This window comes from Mya arenaria, chromosome 16 (genome assembly GCF_026914265.1).
Source record: "Mya arenaria isolate MELC-2E11 chromosome 16, ASM2691426v1".
NCBI classification, from domain to species: Eukaryota; Metazoa; Mollusca; class Bivalvia; order Myida; family Myidae; genus Mya; species Mya arenaria.
The window spans coordinates 24,889,423-24,910,327 of NC_069137.1; the positions used below are offsets into that span (position 1 = coordinate 24,889,423).

General features: G+C 34.9%; 1 protein-coding gene across 20 annotated transcripts in view; it reads left to right on the forward strand.

Moving 5' to 3' along the window:
- LOC128221883 (uncharacterized) overlaps nt 1–15,393 on the forward strand; it is a 66,605-nt gene extending 51,212 nt beyond the window's left edge. For 12 of the 20 annotated variants that reach the window (XM_052930536.1, XM_052930532.1, XM_052930538.1 and 9 more), the window contains 3 exons: nt 12,474–12,632; nt 13,568–13,765; nt 14,006–15,393. In XM_052930536.1, coding sequence (XP_052786496.1) covers nt 12,474–12,632; nt 13,568–13,765; nt 14,006–15,051 — 1,403 coding nt within the window. In that variant the 3' untranslated portion in view covers nt 15,052–15,393. Of the gene's footprint in view, nt 1–12,168; nt 12,242–12,473; nt 12,633–13,567; nt 13,766–14,005 lie in introns of all 20 variants that reach the window. The other 8 variants (XM_052930522.1, XM_052930523.1, XM_052930524.1 and 5 more) reach the window with 1 other exon arrangement.
- Nucleotides 15,394–20,905: the final 5,512 nt, after the last annotated feature.

The window sequence follows — 20,905 nt, forward strand, 5'->3', positions numbered from 1 at the left end:
TTTAGCTACTTGTGCATGCACTTCAACGTTTAGCTACTTGTGCATGCACTTCAACGTTGAGCTACTTGTGCATGCACTTCAACGTTTAGCTACTTGTGCATGCACTTCAACGTTTAGCTACTTGTACATGCACTTCAACGTTTAGCTACTTGTGCATGGACTTCAACGTTGAGCTAATTGTGAATGCACTTCAACGTTTAGCTACTTGTGCATGAACTTCAACGTTGAGCTACTTGTGCATGCACTTCAACGTTTAGCTACTTGTGCATGCACTTCAACGTTTAGCTACTTGTGCATGCACTTCAACGTTGAGCTACTTGTGCATGCACTTCAACGTTTAGCTACTTGTGCATGTACTTCAACGTTTAGCTACTTGTGCATGTACTTCAACGTTTAGCTACTTGTACATGTACTTCAACGTTTAGCTACTTGTGCATGTACTTCAACGTTTAGCTACTTGTGCATGTACTTCAACGTTTAGCTACTTGTGCATGTACTTCAACGTTTAGCTACTTTTGCATGTACTTGAACGTTTAGCTACTTGCACATGCACTTCAACGTTTAGCTACTTGTATCTGTACTTTAGCGTTTAGCTACTTTTGCATGTACTTCAACGTATAGCTACTTGTACATGCACTTCAACGTTTAGCTACTTGCACATGACTTCAACGTTTAGCTACTTGCACATGTACTTCAACGTTAAGCTACTTGTACATGCACTTGAACGTTTAGCTCTTTGTACATGTACTTCAACGTAAAGATGATTGTGCATGCACTTTAGCGTCTAGCTTATTCTGCATGTATTTCAACGTAAAGCTACTTGTACATGCACTTCAACGTCTATCTGCTTGTACACAGACTTCAACGTAAAGATGATTGTGCATGCACTTTAACGTCTAGCTTCTTGTGCATGTACTAAAACGTAAAGCTGCTTGTACATGCACTTCAACGTCTAGCTGCATGGACATGTATTTCAACATTAAGCTCCTTGTGCATGCACTTTAACGTTTAGCTTCTTCTTCACGTTCAACAACATGCATTTGTGTTCCAAATTGCCTTGTGCAACCACATGAAATCAATTCCATTCATGTATTGAGCAGTATCCTGTTATAGCGTCCAGTCCAGTCTAGTGCAACAACATGCGGTTACTCCTCCCTTCTGCTTTGTGGTACAACATACAGTTATGTCCCACCCATCCAAAACAAAATACCATGAATTCCTCCTTCTGTTTGTGTACCAGCTTGCAATAATGCATTACTCCTGTTTCGTGAAACAAAATGCAGTTAGTTTCTCCTTCTGCATAGTCCAGCAAATATGCATATATCTCTCCTTCTTACTGTCGTGTCTAACCACTCGTTATATCCCCTCCGTCATTAACAAAAAGCATGCTCTAACTGTATCAGAAGAACGTGCATGTTTAGGTGTACATGTATAATCTTATCCTTGTTTCAAATGAGTCTCAAATATCCTGACAGTGTTGTTAAAGCGCATAACGACATTCTTGGCTGGACTAGTTACAAATCATGACAGTTGTTCAAAACCAGTAATAATTATAATTACGATAGATTTACTAGTTTAAAAGACGTGGTTAAAAAATTGAAATTACGAGAGTCAAATAGAACGTCGGACATTTCTAGAGATTTCAAAGACATGATGCCAAAGGTTCGGTGTGCATACACGAACGCATACATGTCGAAAATCTAAAACACTGATATCACAGGCCCTTTCGTGAACAACGAGAGAGGTACATTTCCTCCAAAATCATTGAAGTTCCTTTCTTATTCTTTTTTGACAAACCAGCATTCTATTATACACAAGGTATTGAACTTTGTCTGTTCTCTTAAATATTTCAATGCTTTAAAAGAGTTAAAAAAATCAACGCATTTTAATTGATATACCGTATTATTATTATATATTAATTAACATTTTATCTTTGCAAAAAACTTAAGCCTTTTATGTTTTGTCTTTTTCCTGTGTCTACGTTTACGATATTATTTCTACTCCATATCGTTCGATTTTATTCAAAAGGCGTAAGCATTGAAATTGTAATGTTATATTGACATATTAAAAGTTAAACCAAGCTATGGAGATAAGTTATTGTGTGTGCATTTTGTAAGAATGAAAACGGAGAGTTGTCTTTTTCAGTGCGTAAAGTATGTTTGCACGTTTCTTATTATTTAAGATTTTAGTAAACACTATGGAACTATTTAACACGGTCGATATCTCTTATACCAACGTATTAGTGTATATATTTCTGAACTGTAATTGGCATAATATCTTGACATGCAATTAGTGAGGAATAATGATCAATATTGCAATAATCTACTTCTATGTTCGGGCTTGAATTTTAAGCTCGACGGTTTTTGTCGCTGCTGGCGTTTTCGCCATAGTTGTTATTCAAAACCTAATCAATGCAAAATAAATTGTATCCTTCTTTATATTAATTATCAACACAACATGTTGCGTGAGAAATACGAGTATGCACAGCAAGGTCCATAACTGGTGTGTATAAATAGGATATACGTGAAGCTTAACTTTTTATATAGAATGCTGATAACAAATTGTCAAGACCAAGATATTATCACCTACATAGAAACCCTGCTCAAGCAATATACGCAAAAGGTTAAGAAATTGTCAGATTGTATCGTTGGAAAGAAAATATTTTGCACCAACGATAACCATAACCAGGTCAATTATTCATGTAAACGATGATCTGGATTTTGAATACAATTATATATTGATCGATGGAATTTTAATAATTGCCATTCATTTACCTATTAACCCATACAAAATACAACTATTTGTGTCGTTAATTTGACACAATTCATTGTATACTGGTTTCAATTGAGATCTTTTAACGATAATCATGAATTAATTTAGCCACTAACGTACTGTCTGGAGTTCTTTAACAAAACTAGACAGACATTGAACCATGTGACCCTTTACAATGACACCGTAATCATTGCTGGGTACTACGCTTATCTCCGAAATTGCCTTAGCATGATTGAACTGAAATGAAATTATTTTTTATAATACCGCAGAAAGCTGCATGTATGTACAACATACAAGGTAAAATATTACTCCGGTTTAAAAGCATGTGGTTTCATGATCAAAAGAACATATTGTTTTTCATCAATAAATGCGAAGAACATAAACATTGTTTTAGATACATTTCTGACCAAATATTCACACCGCAACTTCATTTTCTCGGACACCACACACAATGACCAGCACAATTGCGTTCATGCCCCGATAATGATATCAACCCCGCAATACATTCCTTAAATATACTCGTCCAGCAGTACTTGTAACTCGAGAGAAGAGCCTCGTTCATTTTTGTTTGCATTATAATAAATTATCTGTCAATTTGAGAAAAAAATGACGGTCAAATATTGCGTGAGTTTAAGTTGTATTAATGTGAACTTGACGATATGCATGCTTGATATCTGAAATGTAAATGGTCCGATTTTCGTTATAATTACAAATGTTGAATCATCTTAAGTTTGGAATGGGTCTTTTTAGAAGGAATCGAATTAGAAATCGACGGGGTAGAACGCTTTAACTGATGGAATCCTGTTTTTATAATCTGGTATAATCGAAAAAAAATCATTGCAATACTTCTCTGCAAAAAATCCAGTTTTTCATATAAACATTAAAGGATTACAATAAATAGAACATGTGATTTAAAGTTTTTCATATAAATATAAATGAACGTCAATCATTTTAAGTCATTATCTTTCATTGTTCACTGTTTTATTTGATTGGATTGCAACGATAATCCAACATACGAGTAGAAAAACAATACCAGGGGCCCGTATCATTATCAAACGTTCATCGTTACTTTAACCTGTAAGAATTATACATGTTGCAAGGCTCTAATATGTTTTGTTGATTATATTACTGACTTAAATCTTCACAGATATATATCGAACTCACGCAAGTAGGACATGATCATTTCACATTATCTGACACGGGCCCTTGCGCTCGAAAAAGTTAACATATAATGGCCCTACATGATTGACACATACGGAACAGCGACAATAGTGTACTTGATGTTTGAGTAGAAAAACAATACCGGGGGCCCGTATCATTATCAAACGTTCATCGTTACTTTAACCTGTAAGAATTATACATGTTGCAAGGCTCTAATATGTTTTGTTGATTTTATTACTGACTTAAATCTTCACAGATATATATCAAATTCACGCAAGTGGGACATGATCTTTTCACATTATCTGACACGGGCACATGCGCTCGAAAAAGTTAACATATAATGGCCCTACATGATTGACACATACGGAACAGCGACAATAGTGTACTTGATGTTTGTTTGTTTATTTGAGTTTATCAGTAGGTCTGCCCGCATCCATTGGCTGCATTATGGCTTGACCCCGCCGTGACGCCATCACGACTTAAATTGTGGTTCAATGTCATGCTCGGTGTAAAGCACCGTTTTACGGGAAACAACTTTCCTGGGTTGAATTAGTACTGAGTACACCACTTTTCCAAGCACTACCCTTTAAATGCCGAACGCCAGGCAAGGGAGCTATTTGTACCTACTTTTAACGTATTTCGGTATAACGCGGCCTGGGATTGAACCCACGACCTCCAGCTTCGTATGCGGACGCCTTAACTACAAGGCCACGGAGACGGTACTTGATATGGTTCGGTGTCACTTAAATAGCAAACTGACTGCCAAAAATGTTGAATGTCTGAATAATAACTTCAAATTACGTTATTTAAGGTTGCGTGTTAAAGAAGTCAATTTGAATAGTTTATTCAAAATATAATGAGCATACATTCATAGTCTAAGGATATTCATATTAAAAATGTTCTCCAAGGCTTGAACAAGTCGGCTTGTATTACAAGTATAGATAATTGAGCTTTAAACGTTCGAATTATTTTCTGGTATTTAGATATAAAAAATGCTCTTAAGCATGATTTAACCAATATGTAAAACGATCACGCGTACCAACTGATATTAAATATGACCAAACAGAATTTTAAACGTTTAAAGTTTTTTTGAAGCCCGATTATTACCCGTTCTTAAATTTGAATCTATTGATTTGCAAATTTCAGTGTATCAAACTTATGAACGAATTGCATTTCGAAATTGCAATGTTCGATTTTCAAATTCTTTGCATTACCAGCAGTGTTTCATAACAGAGGATTCAAAATGTAATAAGATTCGCGTTACTTATTAAGTTATAATATGCCACCATACTTAAATGATGTATCTTATATAATTAACATATTATTATGAAGTCAGGAAAAATCCTTATTGTGGATTTTGAAATGTTTATGGTTGTCTATAAAACCACCCAAATAAATAACAATTAAAAAATTAAATAAAGCATCTTGTTAAGAAACCAGGTTATTAAGTTTTTTAGCTCACCTGAGCACGTAGGTAGTAGTGTTCAAGCTGAGCTTTTCCTATCGCCCAACTCCCGGCGTCCGTCGTCCGTCCGTCCGTCCGTCGTTCGTCAACATCTAACGTCATCTCCACTAAAACCATCCGGCCAATTTAGATCAATCTCTTTTTTAAAATTATACAAATAAATGAATTCCATGCACGTAACTGAACTGAAAAAAAAATGAATCTTTTTTATGACCAAATCACAAATTGTTCACAAGTGACACTTACTGAATCGGCGTCATTCAGCAACTGTACCGAGGATAGCGGACATCCTCTCTATTAATGTATTCATTCTCAAGCGCAACAAAGCAGGGATAATGAAGAGGGCTTTTCCTTTCCTAGTCATTTACTTCATCATGTTTGCCATAATGGAAGCATGCCGCAACAATGACATCACCATATTAAAATACTAAACATCCGCAAACTGTTTGATACAAAACGCCTGTACTTCGTAACTATGTTATCCCATTTTCGAGATTACTGCCATACAGATGTAAATGACTTCTTACTATGCTGTGTACCTTGCGGTGTTTACTCGCACATATACAATGAAAACTACAGAGACGAGCACAGGTAAAACTTTACTATGTTCAGAGACACAAGACAAGGGCCTTAACGACAATAAATTAGAGACACAAGACAAGGGCCTTAACGACAATGAATTAGAGACACAAGACAAGGGCCTTAACGACAATGAATTAGAGACACAAGACAAGGACCTTAACGACAATGAATTAGAGACACAAGACAAGGGCCTTAACGACAATAAATAAGAGACACAAGACAAGGGCCTTAACGACAATGAATTAGATACATAAACGTATAAACATTTCATACACAACTACAAAAACCTCAAACAAATAACTCACGCATCAAAATAGCCTTACCAGTAAATTATTTGTTTACCGCTTTTCAATGTCATTGAAAGACGAGTCGTTTTGAATCCCAAATCTTCTTGGGGATTACACCTGTTTTGCAATAACCTCAGAATTGTCTCAATGATTTTCAATAATAACAAGATCAGAAATATAAACCTAATAAATAATACATTACAAGCCTTTATAATTTACTCCGTTTACCCTCGACTATCAAATTACTGAAAATCAATTCATCAACATGATTCTTCTTAATTATTTGTATAACCTATCCGTCTAGCGCAATGCATATTTCACGGTATGACTGAGATGTATTGTATAGAGTTGTATTGAAGATATATTATGGTTTGTCGACTCGTAAGGTGCTGTTAGTGACGTATAAACTCAACGAATAAAATAAATGCCATATCAACACATTCCACTACATGGACTTTCTTTTCTCCTACTGTTTTGTCATACTTTTAGAAACCGGAAACTTGAATTACATATTTCAAAAACACAAAAATGATGTCTTAGTTTTGAAATGTATCAGCTTGTTTTAACTTTAGGCCTGGATGTTAATTTTCAATGCTCTAACCCATCTGTCTTGTCACAAAGTTTCACATTTAAATATTAGGATTTCTGATGAACTATTTTGAGATTGTTCATGTCTGCACTTCTACTAATATATTTGATATACATATATTGACAATCATTTTAAGAATTATGTTTAGGAAGAGCAAGAAGACACGATTATGATACTAGATTAAAAAGATCGCGATATCGTAGGGATGAGGCACTTATGAGATATAACCATACCAGCGGTAATTCTGATGACTTCAGACCGGCCATGCGAAACTGTTTTTTTCTGATTCTCACACTGATCATAGCGTAAGACAATGTGAGCGAACTATTAATGCTACAGGCAACGGAATTGCGGGTACGCAAGGCGTGATATATGGCAATTGTAGGACAATGGCTACTGTGACAATGTACATATTACAAACGGAACCACCTACAGGGACATCGGTTAATAACGACAGGAGTAATATGAATGCTTGAGACCCGACGCAAGACGAATATGCTACTAAGAGGCACACAGTAGTATGTGACTTGTCTGTGTTAATTGATTATTGTCGTTCGGTAGTTTATCTTAATATATATAATAGCATAAAGGATAAAGGTGTAATAAACGGTGTACTCCTTGCTTTATTGACTATGTTGAGAATCATGACTTTGCCTTAACTATTGTCACACATGTTTAATAGCAAATGTGTAGATATTGCACTTATTAGTAACCATAAAGTGGTACCAAGTTCTAGCAGCTTTTGTAAACAGTACGATGATGTTGTAAATCTGGTACTGCAATTCTGTATCAGAACAAAACACTTATTTATTGCTCATCTGTTCGTGATACTTAGAAAGCATCGACTTTCTGGTAATGAGATTAGATGTATAGAAAAAATGTCACTATAAGTTCTGTATTTATTTATGTATTTATTGTATGTATTTATTCATGATGTTGATGATTACAAATCTATGTTGAATAGTTTACAAATATTCATCTCGGTCTATTCTACAATGGTGAGCGTTATTGCTGCAAGGAACGTTAGAAATAGCAACCAAAATTTGTCTGTGAAAATTTCATTGTTGACATATATTTTTAATGCGATCAACCTTACATCCGTGCATCTCATACTTTGTTTTAAAGGAAGGAATATTCATACCGATAGGAAAAAAATGACCATGTGTTAATTGAACGTGCATTGCATTCATCGGTACAAATTCTGGATAAGGATCAACAAACAAAGCAATAACCGCGAACCATATGCGGACCATATGACATTACATTTAATCGTACCAGCAACCCCTGGCCATCTTTACGCCGACAGAACGGTGTGGCGTTGCACAAATGTACAACGGACCATATCGATAAGTATTCGAAAGAATTACATCAGTGCCTTAGTAACATATCAATAAACGACGGAGACCCATCCATCCTAAATGACTTTAAGGCAAATACAATGAAAAATGTAGAAAGTCATTTACCGGATCTCCCATACACCACCCAGATGTATGCGTAGGCAGTGGACTATTGAGGGGCGCCCAAGAAGACAAACATCCTTCCGCAACTAAATATCAGCAAAACGAGACTTTTGATGAACACAGACAAACAAATTTGAAAATAAGGTGAACTTATGTTGATTTAAACTCAGTTACGGATTTAGACTACAAATTATTCGGGGCACAGGTCGAAATCATTGAAAAGTGTCGTGTATTGGCAATGAACTGACAGTTAAAAATATCACATAAACTGATGAAAAGGATTTTCACGGTAATAAAACACTTTGTTAAAATGTTTGTGGCAAAAGATAAAGTTATAATATGAAAAAGATATGGAGTGCCTGTCAGTTAATTTTACAGCATGCTCGATCAGAAATCCTTGTTTGATATGCTGATATGGCTTTTAAGTGTGATGTTTGGCTGTGAGGGTAGCATTTCAAATGAAAAACCAGTCCTGAAACCAGTGAGACTCTAAGGCGTATTGTAAACATTTTATTATCTCGTGTTTATAGGTGAACTTTTACATAAACTGGAAACAGTTATCTAGGATGTTCCATGTATTTTTTAACAAATGGAGGTAATCTTTCATTTGCTTATGACATTTCTCTAGTCTCGTTATCTCCCTTGAATTTGCAAAGCATGCTCTACGGAGTGTATCGCCACTGCACGGATTGGAAAATTGACATTACCACGACGAAGTCGACGGATTTAATATTCAGCAAGCAGCAAAATGTAACGCCTGCTGATGATTTATGCGGGGACATAAGTCTTGAGCAGTCCAGTAATTTCAAATTATAGCTGCAAAATACGTATTGAGGAACGCTACCAAAAGCCAAAAACGCCTTCTTTGCTTTGTCTGCACAAGGCTTACATCCTCATGGTTTAATCCAATTATATAAACCTGTATAATAAAATACACATGCCTTTAGCCTTATTCGACAGTGAACTGTAAAATACTATCAATAACCATGATATGAGTACTAAAAAATAAACTTCAGCATTTAATAAAAGAAATATGCAAAATCTGATATGTGTGATTTCATGTTTTTCGTGTTTAACTTGTTGTAACATGTTAATAAAAATGATATTTCTACATAAGCTACTGTTCCTAAACGTCAATTGTAAAAGCAGATATCTGTTTATAGAATTAAACAATAAAATAAGTATGGGTTGAATCCAGACATTTGCAAAATACTATGCACGCTAGGTTGTAAACATTCATAAACGACTAGCTTCTTTAGCCAACTTACCTACCATCTAAACAGCAGTGGAAAGGTCTTTTAAAACATCTTGTTAGCACGAGATAAACGGAATATAGGAATTGGAGAACATTAACAAGACAATCGTTACATCCCACACAAGTACGGCGCTGTCATTTATGAAGTGTTCGACAAAAGCATTGAACTTGTAGCCAAACAATATCCTTAACTACATGAAAGAAGATAATCAGTTCAATAACTTTTAAACATATGTGTACATGGTGAACAGTTGCATCTCGTGTATGATTGAAGTACAACCATAGGAATCAGGATGAAGTTAAGTAGCAGAAACGGGATAACATATTTCTGAAGCGCTGTTGGTAATCATCGCAGAGACGTTTTACCTCACCCTAGGTGTGCTGCTTGTTAATGTTTCATGACTAGAAGTCTACACTAAGATTAAAAATATCCCTTGTGTAAAGAAATACATAAAACATATCGAAACCGAACGTGTTGGGCTTAACATCACTGTAAAGTGTGTTTACGAAATGTTGTCTATATGACCGTATACTGATATTAACATATCAATGCAATTCACGGTTATTTAAAGCCTGTTTTTGTGAATACTAGAATAGCATATAGCCAATTGTGTGTACTTAACATATGAAATCCTATATATAGTATTTGTACATGTCTCTGGTTTTGTAATTGCTTATACACATATTTATGTTTGATTGTTGCTCTCTTTTTTGCATTTTTAAATTCATATTTATATGTTTGCACCTCCACTTCCATTCCTTAGATGAACTGCCTTTCGGCAATTGCGGTTATCATCCGATGAACGCACTATCTTTGGGTATGTTCGGATCGCGAATCATCGTATAACAATATGCATGGAAATTGTTTATCCTGTTTGTATTGTGTCAGGTCCCGTAAAATAAATCAAGATTTTAGAAAGTGTCAATTTATGATATTTTAAATGTATTTTTGCCATTAGTGTTTCAATTTTAAAATGTGATTTCAAGTGGTTGATCTTATCCCGCGTTATTGTGACGTCATTTAATACACTGTTTCCGGTTACGGTCGGGTAGTTCTATTAAAAGAATGGGGGAGAAAACTTTAGTTTAAGGTTTTCTTAAATGAAATTAAGAATATTTTTACAATGTTTGAATGAAATTATAAAGTTTTTGTGTAAATATTAGTAATGAATTGCGGGATTGATGTTATTATCGGGAATATGAACGCAATTGGGCTGGTAAAAGTACATGTGGGGTCCTTTGGACTCCTTAAATGGACAATTACGGAAACAAGCAAGGTAACTGAAACTAAACATAAACCCCGTTTTAGGGCACGGGGTAAACGCCAAAGACAAATAACACACATGCTTTAAGAATCACAAACAAGAAACATGGAAAACAACACAAAACTCCTCAAACAACATAGTACATAATATACTATATAAAAACCTATGTACGTTTATCATGGATTGGTAGGTAACGCCCTGGAACGATCAGTAAAATGTAAATTTACTAGGATGTACATTTATCACCAAGTATCAGTTGAATATTAAATTGAATTGATACGGGTATATCATACTTTTATTCATAGTATAGATACGAAATCATTGCTAGATTCTAAGCATTTGATGCATTTCAATAAACATTTTACACTTTTTAAAAGTCTATTTGACAGAACATGAAAATATCCCACATACTTCAAAACTCTTTATTTTGAATTACAACTTCGTCCAATGACTATGTGTATTTGTAACTTTAAAAAAGACAGCCTTCATTTTTTATCATCTTCAGCAGACATGTCCAGTTGTGTATATCTTAGATAAAGTAACGACCTTTGAAATGGTTCAAGCTTGTCCACAACACACATATTTCTATACAGTTACCTTATTATAATGGGTTTTAAAAACTTCTGACATAACATGACCACATAAAGCAAGCCAGTATAGTATAGCTTCACGGCCCTTCACGAGCTTTTGGTTATCATGTTTTACCATAATATATTTGCATGTCAATGCACAATATCTATACCATTAATATAATCACTGTATCGCTTATGATAAAACTTACAATATTACATTCTTTTATCTTATAAACTGATAAATACTGCCGTATAAAAATGTATTTCATTTAAAACTTCTGGTCTTCTCCACTTAGTTTTATTAAAAATATAAAACAATGCTCAATATACACTGGCCAAACATAAACCTGGTAATAATTGTTATGCATCTCACAAGTAGATGTTTGAATATGTTTCTTTTGTTTTTCATTTTGGTATTCCAAGCGTTTGACATTAACAATGCGTTGATTGATCGGGAATATTCGGTCCTCTTCATTAATGTACTAATTCCTAATAATACCACAAAGCCTACAAAGCCAAAGCCAAATATGATCAAAATCACATTGATAACCAAATTCTATTAAAACAAACCAAACAATCTTCTTATTCGTCGTTTACTGTCTTTACTGCAGTTGATATCTTTATACGCTCAAAATGAACTTAAAGCTTGCAAGTTCGCATTGTTCACATGTTTGAGCAAATGACACATTTATCTATAACCAGCTGTGTGTAAATATAAAGCATGTTTATGCGCGTCCTTTTCATCTCTGCTACGATAAAGATCCAAGTAGAAACTCCTCAACCTTTCTCATTATCGAAAATGCCCCGCAATAGAGGATATCGTAGTGGGAATGGTAAGCTTTATTTGATACAATAAGTGTAAGTCAACTCAAATTGTTCATTATTAAATCAATTTCTCATATTTAGTTTAGTATTTTAGATAAAATATGTATCTCATGTTTTAATGTATCGTAAGGGAATCAATCGTAGCATAAGAAGGTCTTGAAGACGATCACGATGGGAAGATTGTGACATTTAGCATTAAAGAAAATCTTATCTCTATGGTGATAGTTGTGCTCTTTACAGACTCTGACAAGGGTCTCCAAGAGAACAGGCGCGACCCGAGGGTCTCCCAGAAACATGCACAGGAAGTGTTTTATACGGAAGGGAGCCAAGAGGCTATCCCCATGCAGCAAATGCCGCCAGGCGGTCCGCCGCAAATGCAGGATCACAGCCTCTCACAAGGTGAGAAATGCGGTGGGATAAATATATATCTTTGTGGAGAAGGAGGGATTATTTTTTCACGGAGTCGCCATAATGCAAATTTAATTTTTGAAAAAAGACAGCAACTCATATTCAAGAATTCACATTGTATCTCCTTTTAATGTGCAATATTAATATCTAATTTCTCAAGCATAATGTATACATTATTTCAGATAGCATAAAATGGTATTTCAAATGCTTTAAATCTTTTACAAAATAACATTTTATCAAATTTGCAGATTGACATATTTTATTTGAAAAATTGTGTTTTTTATTATTTACGAGAGTTTGTTCAAATAAAATATTTTCATGTTGCAACTTATCACATTGATAAGGTTTTTTGATAGCACATAAAAATGGCAGCTTGCTTATGGGCATGAATGAATAATATTGACAAACCGTGATATTAATAAACATATACTTGAAACAAACAATAATTTTAAAAAGACATAAGACATAGTTGATTAGATTGTCTAGAACACTTTACGAAAAACGCAATCATCTTAAAAAATCCGAAAAAAAGCAAACGAAATTTTAACAGAGCTCCGGCAATTTATTGCGTTCTGAACTCACTTTTCGCAAGAGGTTGTATGCTGGAAATATTTTTCAGGTGTGCGGCAAGCAGGGATATTTTGAAAATTAATTCCTTCTTTAACTTTTTGTGCAGAAAGGTGACGAAGCATGGCGTTACATAAAACAGAAAACGTTACAAAAATCGACAATAGAACTCTTAATTAGAGGGTTGAGATAATATTTTACAAATAAGAATTCTATTTACACATTTAACTAGGGTACGAAATGAGCGCCACAAAGATTTGATAATAAAGTAGAGTAAGGTATCTTTTAGGACACATCTGTTTATTCAATTTACATTAATAAATCTGTATTTGAAAAGGTTGTATTCATTACTTATGTAGGGCATAGTCGACATCACGGTCATCCATATTACAAACCGAATGGTTCTAACGCGCCTGGACACTTCGATCCACAAAGCAACGTGTCACATGGACATGGTGTACAAGACCAATACGCCCAACATGACCAAGTGGCACCAGGATACAACCATGCACCTCATGCCCAAGTCATTATAAGGGACGCGAATACACCAAGTAAAAGTAAGACCTAAGATAAATTGACAAGCGCCTGCTTAGCGCACAAACATACATGTTCTATTACGAACGTATTGTTGATAGTTTGATATAACTCAAAATCAATTATGATATATGTACCTAACAGCAATTACATATAGTTACAAATCACATGCATGCTATTAATTAAATTAAGTATTTAATATTCTAAAACATTATATCAATGTCAGTGAAAAAAAGAGTTTATAATTTATTCGTTCTTATTAGGATACATAACTCCATCGATAGCATCCATCATCGCCAAGAGAGTTCTGACAATCGCCGTTCTCATCTTTAACGAAACCCTCAACTGGCTTCAATACTGCGACTGGAAAGGCACTATTGATTTGCCATCCGTGTTTGGGCAAATTGGAAAGAAGGGTAAAACAGATGTCATCGAATGCAGTGCAGACGCCCCTTTCTTGCCTTCACTTTACGGCCTTTTCTGTGGAGTTGCCACCGTGTACGCCGTATTCCAGATTATAAACATCACTGGCGAAACAGTACTTGAATACCATAGGAGAAAATCTGGAAATAAATATGAAGATACTGGATCATCGCAAAGTGAATTGTCACAGAATAACGCTCAACCAGGTCCTTTGCATCAAGATAGAAGCCAAGAACAACCGGAAACAGACGATGGAGATCCTGAGAGACAGGATGAAGAGGAACAAAAATCAATAAGGCAGCGATGCGTCAGTATTTTCTATGGTTTTCAACTTTTACACGGATGGGTTGAAACAGTTGCCGCAATGGTTGTGGAAGATCTCCCACAAATCATTGTAATGGCTTTTTCCAGCTACTACTGTACCGTCAGCTTAGAAAACGCTGTATTTGTTCTCATTTGGCTGGTCGTAAAGGAATTAAAAAACGTTTTCAGGAAGGCCTTCTGCAAACACAAGTACACAGCATGCGCATGTGACTGTGGTGACTGCTTTAAGGGATGTTGTACCTACACGTGTCATTGTTGTTGTGTGGTGTTAATCTGCAGGCTTTGTCCTGGGCCCGAGGAACGATGCTTTGAGAAGAGGCCGGTCGACTGTAAGTGCCCTGACTGTAAATGCCCTACCTTTAAATGCCCTGAATGTAAATGTGACTTCAACTGTAACAGCATATGCGACCGTCTCTGCAAAGCCTTTGGCCCCAAGGACATAGATCCAGAATGGGTTACCAAATTGCTACCAAAACTTAAGTTTCTTACTGGTGTTGGATGGTTTGCTATTGTCGTTTTACAAATACTTGGCCTATCTGACGCATTCCATGCATCCAATTAGAAAGTCAACATTCAAAAGAAATGTTTACTATCTAAGCAGCTTACAATATATTTATAAACTAGGCTGCTTACATGCTGTGTTGTTTGTACTCGGATAAAATTCTTCAAACGACTGGTTTTATTTACGGAAGATGGATTTGTTTTAATATTTGTGTATTTTGAAATTCTTTCTTCCTTGAAGGACGCAAGTGAGCTTGTTTGCAGAAAAGTGCTTGGCGGCTTTTATTGAACTTAAGACTCGACACTTTTACAATTGCACTCATGTCGAGTGTTTTTGTACACATCTGATAAGGGATATATTACGTTGTTTAGTTTATTCTCTAATAAACAATAGTAAAGCACATCTAGTTCTATTCTTCCCTACCAAGCTATTACAGGAAATCCTTGATAAAAGTGTTGCGTCGAATGTAGGTTACATCCAGGGCTTAATAACCGTTGAAACCCGATTATGAACTTAATAGTAACCAGGCTAAAACATCATCAAACGTCCAATTATAGCTATATAATAAGTCGATTAATTCTTGATAGTTGATCAGCTTATTGACGCCCCTTTAAATTTCGTCCCACGGCACTTTCTATTCTTGTGTTCATTCGTCGCCAGATTCTACCAGAACGGGAGAGGCGACTTACCATTGCTTGCATTCTTTTTATTCTTGTATAAGTGACGATACCAATTTATTAGTAAGTGCGTTTTGAATTGATAAATTTAAGTCTTACATGTATAAACTTGTTCTGAATGTGAAAACGTTGCTGTCCGATCGATTTTACTCAGCACTGTAACTTACATGGCACGGGGAGTAACTTTCCAATAGTAAATTATAATACTAATTGTAGGCGTAAATGAGCATGGTAAAAGCGATTTTAAACACACCGACAGAAGGCCAAACGATTTAAAAGGTTGTACCCGAAGCCAAATAAACTGTTATGTGTTCACAAATATAATATATCAAAACAGTGCGCTAATACAGTCGTCGAAATAGTTGCTTGATGGTGTAAAGCCAAATGTTTGAAAGTGCTCCTCAAAATACTCAATAACTACTATATCCAAATATCCAAATACATTTTGCTCTTTACGACATCAATACAAAAATCATACATTTCGATATCAACGGAGCCTCATATCTTACTAGTTTTATCCTGTAGATATTAAATGGTAATCCTAACCTGTTTGATATGCAAACACTGTTAACATGTGAGTGCAATTCAAACGTACTGATACTCGACTTGCTTTCAGTGTACATTTTTTACCTTTAGAATGCGGTTTATTTAGATAGATTATACAATAAATAACTTCCAAGAGTTTTGACATAACCGTTGCAAGGCGGACATAAATGTTTTAAGCGACACTATATGTACTGTGTGTTACATATATACATACGAATTTGTTTCATCTCTATGTGATGACAATTTAAACAGCTTTAATTGCCAAATATGTCAAATTGCGTTTTATGTCTGTAATATAAAAAAAAAAGATAATTGAAAACGATTGAAATTTGTTTGAATATATATGCACAAGGTAAAAGTTAACGCTTTACGAATCCATTCTTTAGCTGTGATGACTATGAAGTATGTGAACGAATATCATAGTGCCTAATTTAGCAAATTATGAATATCACTTAGCCATCCGCGTTATTGTATCATATCAAAATACCATGTGAATGGAGAGAGCTAGTGAACTAAATGTCGTGTCTAGAGCCTTAAATGACATACCCTCATAGGTATTGACAACCGAAAAGTATCAATGTCCCAGCAGAATCATTCTGCACTTTAAACTGACAGAGATGTCTTCAAATTGGAATGCATGTGCTACCTTTTTGAGGCAGCAGGCGCAGATCTTTAAACGTTGGTTCCGCCAATCAAAGTCTGATATCGTCAGATCTACTTATTGATATAACATCTTAAGGGAATTATTGCACAGTGGTAACAAAATGAGACGTATGGTATTATGCTGTTAAAACAAATGCCAATTAGAAAGAACACTTGATTTAGATACATTCGAAAGATTGCAACAAAAAATGTGAATTTTAAAAGTAATCTTAGGAATTTCTTTTCTATTCATTTGCCCATGTCATTACAATCACCGTCTGTAGTGTAAAAAACCGAGTTAATGCATTAGGCTACTAAGAAAAAATAGGTGCACATGTAAAGCTTACGTAAAATCCTCTTATGTATTGAATTGTCAAACCCTATACTAGAAAGTTGTGCCTTATGCTTGAAGATGCCCAACAAGCTTATTCAAGAATCAAGGGGTCTTTTCGAAAATGCCTTGTCATCAAGCTTATACTCGTTTTATGTCTTATGGGAAGTATACATACTTTATGGCTGTGTTTTCTTTTTCACACTCAACCCACCCTTCAAACTCATAAGTATACTTGAAGAAATATGTATCTTCACAATGTAACCTAGATAGCAAAATCTAAATAATGTCGACAATACCAGATATAGGACAGATAAGAAATTCAATGTTAAGCGGAATGTTGATAATAATGTTATCTATTCTATCATGCATACTCAATTAACATTTTTTAAATCATAACTGATAGTAGTATCGCACCTGAATCAATTTGCACGACATTCTGTCGGATGCAAATAGGTAAACATATGTACACTTTGTCTATTAAGACATTTCATTTACGCTTTGTCAATGCAAATTGCAAGGCGTTTACCACAGGGTCAATGAGTTAAGATACACAGACGGGATAAATTCAAAAGCTTTTCAAATATTTTAGTTTGTAGATTCGGCATTCCATATACCTGGGCTTTGAGTTTTTAAGCCTTTCTGCTTTACTTTTGACTCAATGTTTTTTTTAAGGCTATACATCTGAATACTTGACAAAAATTGATGGGGGGTGAAATATCTTTAATATAGGGTTGAAATGTCTTAAATATTGTTATTTCAGTATTTAAAGTAGGGTTAAAGTGTCTTATTATATGGGATAAAAGGTGTTGTTGTTGTTTAGATTAAAAGGTTCTGCCCGCGCCTTATAACGGCTGCTTTATAATTTGACCCCGTCACATAAGTATGGCTTAAACACAGTTTTAAAGACAATGGGGAACTTTCACCCCTCACTGCGTGATGGGATAGTCGTCAATAGATAAATTTGGTACATAAAAAGCCACAAGACTTGGTATGAATGACATCTATAGTGGTCCCACAACTCTGACAATTGGATATGGTTGAATATATCCAGTCTTGACTTGTTGTAATTTAGATATTTGCTACATCATATACCTTAAAATCATTCCTTTGTAAGAATGGTATATTGTAAAGAATCAGTAAGCCTCGTGGTCAATTCATTGACAATAAATTGTATTGTGAACTGGACGTTTTGTCCAGAATATGTTTTTTAGGGGTTATATGAACTGGTTACAACGAACTGATTGCTCTATTATTAAAAATATGAAAATGAATCCAAGACCAGAGATTGCGATGACATTTTGTCCCTACACATGTATGTTCTATTTTCAACTGTATATGAATATACATAGAGAAACTTAATATGCTCATCTGATTTTCCATTTTATTTCATATTCATATTTTTTATTATTTATGTTTCCTTTTCTACATCTTATTTCGCGACCCACCCGTCTTCCATTAAAATATGCATGTGTGGGATAATGAAACATAACAGAATTTCTTGAAACAGACAGATAATTACATTTTCATGTTGCCACAAAACCGGGTTTATATTTAAACTTATTGCTACTGAGCATGTTTCTGTAGCTTTTTGCATAAATATTGCCATTGGTCCAGTTTTACTCTCGATTTTATCAGCGGGTCGTAGCTATAAGTCTCACCAGATAGGGGTTGGTAATAATGGTTTATGTGTAAGTTGTGGACTACTTGATTTGTTTCTGTAGTTCTCTGTAGCTAAAATATATTCTGGAAACCGCTACGTTGAAAACATGGAAAAGTGCAAGATTTCTGAAATGAACTCATGGTTAACATCGCACATACTTGAGAAAGGGTTATTCACGGTTCAATACATGAAATATCCAACATATTTCAAAACAATGTTTTCATTATTACAACTTCGTCCATGATAATGAGTTTTTGTAACTAAACTATACGGCCTTCAATATTTTTATTTTATTTTTCAGCAATCTTGGACAGTATTCATTATTTGGCCCGATGTGTATATCGTAGACTGAGTTATGAAACTTAAAATGGTACAACTGAACTCAACTCAACATCTTTATTTCCCTCATGCCTGGAGATATTCATAATATATACAAACATTCATATACATAGAACATAAATAATATTATATATATACAATGATAGTGCAGCTCAAAATTATAGCATATTGGTGTCAAAATATTTATTCAAATATTGTAGGATAAAGCTTCATATCTATGTATAAATAAGAAGCTTATATTCTACAAGCAAATAAAATTAGTCTATTTGACTGCCATGATAGTAAGGTAGTATGTGATCCGCCGCTTTGATGCAGAAATCTTGTCGAAACGAAATACAAGCGATTTACAGCAGCGAGTTATGGCCTACATAATATTGTTTATGTAAGGAAGATAACGAGGACATGGATTAATTGATTAGTATAATCCATAAATTGCCTAGCAGTTTTATATGAAATATGTCACTATTTTGCATGGTCGTTCCAGCCTAGACGAAACAGTACATTGTAAAGCTTGGAATTTTACTAAGGAATAGTTATTAAAAGTATCTGTTTAAACAGCGTGTAATAAATGTAAAACATAATTTCAAAAATTTGACGTGTTGATCTATTTCCAGTTGTGGCTCGATTGGAGCCCCTAAAACTTTTGAACTGTCCAGAGAAGAAAGAGTTTCACAAAAGTCGTGGTTGAAAGTTTCTTTTAGTTGATATGTAAAATTTGCTTTTTCAACTAGTGTAGTTTTACATTCACAAATAACATGTGTAAATTTTTCCTGGTATATCCCGTCACATTTAATGCAAGTTCTGGTCGCAAGCACAGCTGATCTACACCATAATTTTGCTATAAATCTAAGAGTCTCCCTGTATACAATTTTTCTTGAAACAGAATATACTATAGAAGGCGAGACTACAGGATGGAGGGTTTGAAACAATATAAAGTCACAGTCATTTGCGGTGCGATTTTCCCAGGAGTTGAGTTCTAATACTTTGACTGAGTTGCAAATTGTACTTTGTAAGTATTCTGCATATGTCCGGGATAAAACCAAGTTTAAAAGAATTATTGTCTTCCAAATACATACAAAATGTTCTGATGAAAATCTATTTTGTTATACACTGTTGAGACAAACTTAAACTTTAATACAAAAAACATCAGTTTGCGTTTATCGATTTGGCTACAGAGGCGGTTTAGTCTGAGCATGGATTCCGACATATCAGATCTGACTTGCGATGGGAAACCTAGCACTTTCTTTGCCACAAAGTGTTGAAATCAATCGACTGTTTTGTGTAATTTACGGTCATGTTATTCTATAACTCAGAGCCGTAAAGTGTTATCGGGACTATTATCTTTTGGTATAAGCTGCATGAAACGAGACCTAGATGAAACCTTACCCAACCATAGAGAATAGGGCATTTTTCGCTTTTTGAATGCATTGTGTTAAGCGTCCGTTCAGTTTTAAGTTTGAATCCTGCAGTTTACCTAGATGAATAGTGTATGTGACTTGTTGGATGATACGCTCACCGTACATGATAAGGATTTAGGGGACGCTGTGTCGTGGTGAAAATACTATTACATCAGATTTGTTGACATTCACTTCTATGTTCCAACGTTGGCAATACGAGAAGACTATATCGACCATACAATGGAGGTCGTAGGGACAAAAAGGACGAGTGATATATCGTCTGCAAATGCGGGACTTCCGGAATTCACAGACAGAAGTT